The 9,616-nt window shown below is 45.4% G+C and overlaps 1 protein-coding gene across 1 annotated transcript; it reads left to right on the plus strand.

The window, feature by feature from the left end:
• The first annotated feature begins 7,975 nt into the window (after positions 1-7,975).
• Positions 7,976-9,189, plus strand: LOC136521378 (probable calcium-binding protein CML30). The gene has a single exon (XM_066515112.1). It carries the CDS (start codon positions 8,167-8,169, stop codon positions 8,890-8,892), a length of 726 nt encoding a protein of 241 aa, XP_066371209.1. The 5' UTR covers positions 7,976-8,166; the 3' UTR covers positions 8,893-9,189.
• Positions 9,190-9,616: the final 427 nt, after the last annotated feature.

Below are 9,616 nucleotides of genomic sequence, written 5' to 3' on the forward strand. Positions count from 1 at the left end.
CAGATCTGTCCAGAGGGACATAATGCAAACAATTAATTACTAACTTATGATATAACACTTAATTGGACAAAACCAACTTTACTGACATATGACACATATCACAAGCACACCAGAAAGTAGGGTGTTCATCACCAAAACATTTCCTCTAATACCTTGCTTAATTTATTTAATTAATTAGAGAAAATAGTAAACATATGTGAAAGCTACACCATTAAATCTACAAAAATTACAGTAGACCCTACATACCCTAAGTAGACTGCCATAAAAATTTCACACCATTTTAGTAAGTACAACATCCTACACAAAAATGGTAAGGCAGAATGGCTTAAAATGGCATAATTAGGAAACCTTAGTGAAAAGTGTCAAGCAACAGATTTCATATTTTTCCTAGCATCTATAAGGTATCAAGATACTACCTACCAAGTTTCATGGCCATAGGACTCATAATTAATTTACTAAAATTTACCCAAGTATCTACCAATGATAAAAGGAAAATCTATAACTCAAAAACTACACATGCAATGACTCTTAAATTTTAACCAGAGCTTCTAACATACAAGACTAGCTTACCCACAAAATTTCATAATTTTTGGATCACATAAACTCAAGATATGATTTAAACAAGGTTGCATGCATTCAAAAACACATTTCAAGTTCCTATTTAATTCACCCAAAATTTCTACCTACTGTGCTCAAGATATATTTTTATTAAATACTAGACCTCACAGAGAGTCTAACAAAATTGGAACCATCCAATTTGGATCTACATAACAGGAGATACAAAAATATCAAATAAGCAATCAAAACTGTATTTTTGAACTATCCTTAAGAACAACAGCCACTGACGTGTGGGACCCGGCTGTCAGCCGACCCCACTGGTCAGCGGCAGCAAAGCAGAGGAGGCGGCTGCGACGCGCGGAAGACGGCGTAGCTCGCCGACGGTGACCTCACCGGCGACGAGAACGGCACCAACGTGACCGCCTAGACCTACTGCGTCGATTGGTACCCTAACCGCAAACCCTACCGACCTCTAGGTACCCCGGCCACGGAGCTCGGCGGCTCGGCCATGGCGCACGGCGGCGCGCGGCCGTGTTCCGGCTTGGCTGGACCGGCGTGGGTGGTGACATCATCACCCGAGCATCAGCGCATGACGGGGAAGACGAGACGCGGGCTAAGGATGGAGGAGTGGTGCGGTGGTGCGCTGGCCGCGGTGAGCGCCATCTCCGGCGAGGGTGCGACGGTGCGGGAACGCCGACAGCGGCCTCACCTGAGGTCGAATGACCGCGCGGAGATGACTGACGAGCAAGAGGGGATCACGGCGGAGCTTCGGTGAAGGTGTAGTGCGCGTTTTCGCGGTGGTGAGTGCGCGGGAGCTTGCCGAAGCTCACGGCGGCAATGGGGAGCGGTGGTTCCGCTGCTTCGGCTGCGGAGGAGAAGGGAGGAAGCGAAGAAATGAACTGAGGCACAGGGGGGGCTCTCGGTGGCGTGCTGCGGCTTGTACTGGCGCTCTCAGGCCCGACGTGGCCTGGCCGATCAGGCCGGCGGTGACGTGCGGCGCCACGCGGCCGTCGAGTTCTGAATCGGTCGGGTCACTGTAGGTGTCTGAACTTTCGTTTCAGTTTCGACAATACCGACTGACAGGCGAACTTCAACGATGATTATCTCCTAAACCGTGTTGATTTAGCTCGTGGTATAATTAACAAAGTTGTTCATCTATATGCGAACTACAATCTTTACAATTGGAGCTCGAGCTGTTTGGGCTTGGTTTGTGAGATACAGTGCTCCAAACATCAGCTCAAGAAACTAAAAATTGGTTTATGACTTAGAAAATTTTCAGGGTTTCAAAATAGATCTCAAATCTAACTTGTGGGGCCCTTTAGAGCATGTTGTGCACATTTTCAAGACTTGACTTCTAAACAAAGTTTGTTCCTTATAAAATTCTCTACATCTTTGCTTTAGGTTGCTCAGACATGCAAATATCCTAAGCCACACTTTTTAAACAGTCAAACAAAAAGGTTCAGGGGTCAAATTTGGTCAAACCATGACTTGTAAACCTAATTAGTTAAAGTGACCAACATGAACAATGTTCCAAAAGACATTCTATGTGTAACTAAGTTACTTACAAGCATTTTTAGCCATACCATGCATTGGTCACACAAGAGTCAAGCAAGATATATACTGAAGCAATGAAAAACACAAGAAATGTTGCAATGTTTCATAGTCATGTTTCACATGTTTCATGATCTTGTTGCATAGTATTAACTAATCTGGTTTCACTAAGTGAGCGTCACATGTTGCACTTAAGTGTTGCACACTTTACATTTCATAAAAGAACAACACACATGAAATATACAATATGTTGCAATGTTTCGAAATCATGTTTCATGTGATATAAGTTCACGAATGGATGCATGATGCTCGTGTTCATGAAATGCAGTGCAAATGTGGAAGCTAAACACCTAGGGTGTTACACTTCTTGTGGGGAAAGAATAACTAGAATGCAACTCATTGTAACTTGTTACACTTAAAAAGATAATAACTAGAAAAAATACGGCCGCTAGTGTATGAGAGAGAGAGAGAGAGAGGTGAAATCTAGCAAAACCAGGTGGAGCTATTTCTCTCGCCAAAGGCAAAAGGACGTAGAACCATGAGAAACATTTCGAGGTAGAATGGAATCGTGGTTATGGCGTTTGGCACCGTGTCTTCCAATTCTATTGGTTTACCCGAACGGTGTCTAAGTCAAATTTCCATAATTTTGACTATAAGTTTATAGAAAATAATATAAATATTTATGAATTAAAAAAAGATCCAACCATCTGCAAATGTATTCCATGATTTATTTAGTAACACTTATCTAGTATTATAAATTTTGTATATACTCGAATAGCGAGAGTTGTAATTTTTTTTGGGCGGAGGGAGTAACATGCAACCAAAGTTATAGCAGGGTACTAATAATAATAACTAAGAAAGAGTCAAGACATTATGTTTTAGTTTTTTTAACAATAATAAATGAAATAAAAACAGCCACAGTCACATCTGCCCTAGTACAGAGGTAACCCGCGGGAGGGAAGTCAAAGTCGAAGTCGAAGTCGTGTACACGAACGTTTGAAAGACCATCACACACCTGCCCATCTGCCCATCAATATCTGATGAATCTTAATCAGCACTACTTTTCTTTTCAGAAATGCTATACAACACATATGTGTTTTAGCACAAAAAAAATATATATATGATTTTTTTCTTCCTCTCTCTCTTTTCAACTGTCTTCTCAGCCTCTAGCACTGTCTGCCATTATCTGCACGTTTGCTTGCTGCTGGTTGCTGCATGTGTGCATGTGTGTGCTTGAGCGTGGGGGAGGAAAGGTGATCTGTACGAAGAGCCAGCCGAAGGACTGTATGTGTATACGCGTGCGCCGAAGGATCGGACGTCCAATTTGTCCTTTTTATTCTTGCATACAAAAAAAATTGTTTCTTGTGATCTGTGGATCTGTGATCTTGTGATTTGTGATCTTCTAGAGGTAGAAGAAGGCCGGAGGTTGTTGGATCTTAATTCTATGGTGCAGAAAAATTCATGTGTTGAAACTACATAAAACACATGGTGGTAAAGTAAACAGAGTCTTTCTTTTTTACTACTATTCAGGCCGGAGACGAACGGGTCAGGAAAGAACTAAAATAAACTGAGGCCACTGAGTAACTGACTGTGTAGCTAGCTACTCTCTCAGCACGTACCGTACGACTCGTTCTTTCTGAGTGCACCATGTGTCCATGTGTCCATGTCCATGCACACATTGTCAAACCCCCGTGCCGTCGTTCACCAGGCCCAGGTCTCCTCCCTGAAGTCTGGACGCTGCATTGCACAACGTTTCGAGTCCGAGAAACGGTCGGAGTACCCAAGTAGCGTGGTTGCTTTCCGGCGTTTATTTCGGTCTCGTACCGGCCGGACCTCTCTTGTTTGGGCGTTCAGACGAGGCGTCAGCAATTGCTTTTGCGTCGGTTGTGCTTGTGCAAGCACACAACTACGGTAGCTGCTGCTTTTGCGTCAGTTGTGCACTTGTGCTACGACTACGAGGCTGTAGTATGACCTGGTGTAGTTGTGTGCTAGTGCGACGAGACGACAAGGGAGCGTCAAACCTCATTGCAAACGTAATGTTGGTTGTCAACCTGTTCCTTTGGGCACGAGCTACCAAGTCTGCTAGTTGTATTCTCTTGGAGTAAATACTCCATCCATTCCTAAATAAAACAAGTTTTTTTTGGAGTTATACAAACTCAAAATTGCTAAAATTAACTGAATTTTATAAAAAGACTAATATCTATAATACAAAATTAATATAGTACCACCTCTTCTATAAAAAAAAAGACAATTCTAGGTGCATTCTCGGTTAAAGTGTTCGGAGTTTGACCAAATATATAGATAAAAATGTTAATGTTTACGACGCTAAATAAGTGTGTTATTATGAAAGTATGTTTTACGGTGAATTACTCATTCAGTACGATAGATGTTATTAACTTTTTATGTAAATTTGATCAAATTTGACATACTCTACCATAACACTGTTCTAGAAGTGCATGTTTTTTTTTGATAGAGGGAGTAATACACAACATGATAGTATTATTTTTATACTATATTTTTCTGGTGTGATAGATGTTTATTTTTACAAGATTGGTCAAACGTAACGGAATGCAATATAATAACTCTTAAAATTGATTTATTCAAAGAGGAAGGAGGGAGTATGTACCGCCTCGGGCCATTTAACCCAAATCCATAGAACGAGTGATCTCTTGCGCTAGCTTATCCAAGGACACACAACTTTGCAAAGTTACATGAGCATTTCTCATGCGTGTAACATTAAATCATTTGCTATGTTATTATGATATAAACCATCGTGGTAGCCTCGCGGACAAAAGCGAAATTCGCATGTTAAACTCTTGTTAGCCCTTGTTTAGTTCCACCTCAATTTTCAAAAAGTTGCTACAGTACCTGTCACATCGAATGTTTGCGGCCTATGCATGGAGCATTAAATGTAGACGAAAAGAAAAACTAATTACACAGTTTGGTGGGAAATTGCGAGACGAACGTTTTGAGCCTAATTAGTCCATGTTTGAACACTATTTGCCAAATAAAAACGAACGTGCTACAGTAGCCCCCAAATCCAAATTTCTGGAACTAAACAAGGGCTTACATTCCAAACGGGTACTCTGTCGTCCTGCCTGCTTTTTTTTCTGGCGTCACGTCTCCTCCAGTCCGTATTCTACCGTAGGCAGGCTGTGCCATGCTGCCGTCCTCCCCCTCGAGCTCGAGGCTCCAGCTGACGCCATCACGCCAGACGCGCCCAACTACACCGAACCAGACAATGCCGTTGGTGGCCAGTGGCCACGCGCACGGCCGCTGCCATGCCGAGGCCCAGCCGTTAGTTGCCGCCCCGCCCGCTTTTAAAAACGGCCCCCGCGGAGCAGGACCTGCCGCTCCTCTCCTGCATCTGCATGGTCTGATGATGGGCACGGGCCGGCTGGGTTCGTGCGTTCATGCGCTGCAGGGGCCCCCTCAGGTTGCTTTGTTTACGTGGGGTGGGGCGGCAGCTTCACGCGGTTTTGGGTGGCGCCCGACGCGCTTCCATCCGCCGCATCAACCGTCGCCATCACGCTTTTAATTTAGTACAGTTGCCCTGTGAGGCGCCCGTTTACACGAGCACGCCCGCGGAGATCACCAGAATGCTGCCCAGGTCCCTTGGGTCTTGGCTGTGAGCTGTGAGGGGCCCGTACACGTACCCGAACTTCCCTAGCCGTTAGGTTTCTTCTTCGTCCTTCCTGGCAGTACGCCCAGTACGTACATGAGCTGACAACTCTTAGACCACCCACAGTGTATCAAATATCGATGTTGAAACAAGGAGAGTGAATGTTGAAACGAAGAGAGAGAAGAATTCAGCATCGATGCAACACATTGCAGGGGGCGGTGCTAGAGCCAGAAAACTCAGGCATCGAGGCATGTACAAGCATCGGTGCTGAAACGAATAAAAAACTATTTCCCGAGCTGTTTCAGCATCGCTCACGTTGTGGGCAGTCTTAGGGAACACATGCACGGCTTCGGGTTGTCAGTCTCCACGCCGCTTGACGATGATCTAGGCCTGGTTTAGATTGGGGTTAGGAATCGGTATTTGGCACTGTAGCACTTTCGTTTGTATTTGACAATTATTGTCCAATCATGGCCTAACTAGGCTCAAAAGATTCGTCTCGTAATTTACAATCAAACTGTGTAATTAGTTATTTTTTTATCTACATTTAATACTCCATGCATGTGTCCAAAGATTTGATGTGATGGAGAGAGAGTGAAAAAACTTGCAATCTAAACAATCTACAAATAAACTTTTGGGCCTCGTTCGCCGAAACTAGTTGAAAAACACTGTTTTTGCTGAATTGTTGTGAGAGAAAAATACTGTTTCGGTTGAAAAAAGAAGTCGAACAAACTGGAAAACGGGGTAAGTCCAACGGGACATTGGTGTTTATGAGGCAAGCCTCACGCGTCATGTCTGCCCAATGCCTCACACAGATTGATGACTCCGCAGGGCGTCAGAGGTACATGCAGCATGTTGATTTATGGTGAAGCATATGATATTACATGCATGCGTTGGGCCTGCTCTGAAATACGAATACAAAGAAGGTAACGTAATCAATGAGATACTCTTCAACAAGCATTTCGCAAACCAGTCTTTAGCTGCCTATCGTCCCACCCGCATTCTCACCACATTTCAATTCTCTTTCCTAGCTATCCTTTTACACCATGAAGTCGTTGATTCAATTCCCCTCGTAACCTCGAAACACTACTCCTATATCGATAATCGTAACCAGAGCTTGTTGGAGCTTGATTATTCACCGGAGAAGACATGGTGGTCATCACAGAAGAAGAGGTCGTTGGAGTTCAAGTTGAGCTATTAAAGTTGGCACAGTGGATTTGCTTTTCTCATTTCCTTCCTTCTTCCCCTCGTGTTTATCCCACTTCTTTCCTTCTATGGACTATATCTAGTGCATAGATTGCGATCCGCTCATCTAAACTTTAGAAACAAGTGGTCCAAAGTTAGCTCTAAATTTTAACCCATCTACGTTAGAGCTTTAGGTCCCAAAACTGAGCTAAAATGCTCTAAAGTATATTTAGAGCTCTAAAGTTTAGAGGAGACGATCCAAACGAGGTTTAAATTCTTTGTTAAACTTTTATGTATGAACAAACTATATGTTATTGCTATACTAGTTGCTAAAGATTGATATAGGTTAGCTACAATCTTGTATACTGACTGTAGCATTGAACCTTTGATATTAGTCTATAATTCCTAGGATTAGAAAAATGTCGTAAAGAGCGTAACCTTGGGATCGAGTCGGGTCAGCCAAAAATGTTCCTCACATATTGTATGCCGATGGCGGTGATCTCGAAATGCGTAAACCCGTTGAAAGCAGGCACAATAACAGTCGATATGCTCGTCACGTCAGCTGCATGCACGAGAGACATGAGAGAGAAAGTCAAGCTTGGCCCTTGGCGCTTCCTTTGTATCAGCTAAACCCATATGCCGAGCTAAACCCATATGCCGAGATGCATTTCCTACATGCTAGGCCCGTTCTTCGCCCGCTTTACTTATCTATCGAATAAAAAAAAATTGACTATAGAAAGAGACTAATTGTTATATGTGTTAAACTCTAAACTTGTCTATTGATAATTTTAGCTTGGCTTATAGATAAGTTTTATTAGGCTTGTCTGGTAATAAGTAGATAAAAAATATATAAGTCCAAAAGTAGCCTAGCATGCTCATCCTCATATTTTTCCCTGAAAATCCGCCGTGTACACTACCATGTAGTACTGTACAAATTTTTCGGCGAGGCTCCATCTGAAATACTTGCCCTGTCCAGGGGCACCAGTGCAAACTTCGTTTTTTTCTCAAAAAGAAATGGATCTTAACCACCCACGATCTACCAGGTCATCGCATGACCGGCAAGCAACAACTGCCGCTCCTCTGCTCCTCCGCCGTAGTCTCTCCTCTCCTGCTCGGCTCCGCTCCCCTCATATACGGAGTACTCCACTCAACCGCCTCTCCGCCTCCTCCTCTCCAGATCTCCCCATTCACACACACTCGCGCGCGCACAGAGACCTCCGAGGCCCAAGCGCAAGCAAAGCATCCACCCACCCATGGCGCCTCTCATCCTGCTCTTCCTCCTCGGCGGCCTCTGCGCCCTCTTCTCGCTCACCACCTCCTCGCGCGCCAGCGCCAAGAAGTGCGAGGACGTCACGAGCGACGGCTGCGTGCCAGAGGAGACGCAGCAGCAGCAGCACGGGGAGAAGAAGGCGCGGGCCGACCCGGACAAGGGCCTGGGCATCGTCTTCTCCACGTTCGACCACGACGGCGACGGCTTCATCACGGCGGTCGAGCTGGAGGAGTCGCTGCGCCGCCTCGGCATCGCCGTGTCCGCCGACGAGGCCGCGGCCATGGTCGCGCGCGTCGACGCCAACAGCGACGGGCTCATCGACATCCACGAGTTCCGCGAGCTCTACGACTCCATTCCCAAGAAGAGGAAGCACCAGCACCCCGCCGCCGCTGCCGGGGATTTCAGCGGGGCAGCGAGGGAGGTGCCGGTGGAAGGCGACGACGAAGAGGCCGAGGGGGACGAGGAAGAGGAGGATGATGAGGAGAGGGACCTGCGGGAGGCGTTCGACGTGTTCGACGGCAACAAGGACGGGCTCATCTCCGCGGAGGAGCTCGGCACCGTGCTGGGCTCGCTCGGCTTGCGCCGCCAGGGCAACGGCCGGACCGCCGTCGCCGACTGCCGCGACATGATACGCCTCGTCGACAGCGACGGCGACGGCATGGTGTCCTTCGAGGAGTTCAAGCGCATGATGACCGTCGTCAAGGCCTAGGCTCCTCCTCTTCTTCCTCCTCCTCGCAGATCAAATCAAATACGAAACTTGGAGCGGCGGATTTGCAAAGGCAAGTAACGCTATTTTGTTCTTGGATCGGAAAAGACGCATCGGGGATTGGTTGGTAGCAGAAGCGCGATCCATTAACAAACACACCAGGAGCTCGTATTAGTTCTTGCTCGCTGTCAGGTTAATCTGTGGAAAAATGAACAACTAGATGAATCAACGAGTATGACTTGTTCATTCGGTGTTTGTGTTTGGGACCCGTCCCTGTTCAAACAATTATGTTTAAGAATTGTCGATGATGTGTAACTGTACAAGTCTGCGTGCCATGCTTTCTATGACCAAACTTTGACAGTTGAAATCTGCTCTTGGCTGTAAGGTTGCCAGTTGCCTGTTCATGAAGTAGTAAAACCAAAAGAAAGTTCTTGTCTTTGTGGACAAGCTATTCCTTTTTTTACACTGTTTCTGATGACCCAGAGACTGTGATCGTGTGGATTTTCGTGGCATGTGTAATGTGTTCATACGTGTTCCACGCCTCCAGTTGTTGCTTGGATGTTATTCCCTTGACAAATTCAGCGGACAAAGATTTGATGTGCTGCTACTTTTACCTGGTCACCAAAGAACTGATTCTCCAAGCAGTAACTCTTTCACGCCACAATAAACATTTCTCTGAGAAGTAAAAAGACTTCTATTGGTTTCTGTGAAGTAAAAGACTTCTATT

The sequence above is a fragment of the Miscanthus floridulus genome, chromosome 18, assembly GCF_019320115.1.
Source record: "Miscanthus floridulus cultivar M001 chromosome 18, ASM1932011v1, whole genome shotgun sequence".
NCBI classification, from domain to species: domain Eukaryota; kingdom Viridiplantae; phylum Streptophyta; class Magnoliopsida; order Poales; family Poaceae; genus Miscanthus; species Miscanthus floridulus.

Coding starts and splice junctions, on each gene's coding strand:
- LOC136521378 (XM_066515112.1), top strand. CDS start 8,167: ATGGCGCCTCTCATCCTGCTCTTCCTCCTCGGCGGCCTCTGCGCCCTC.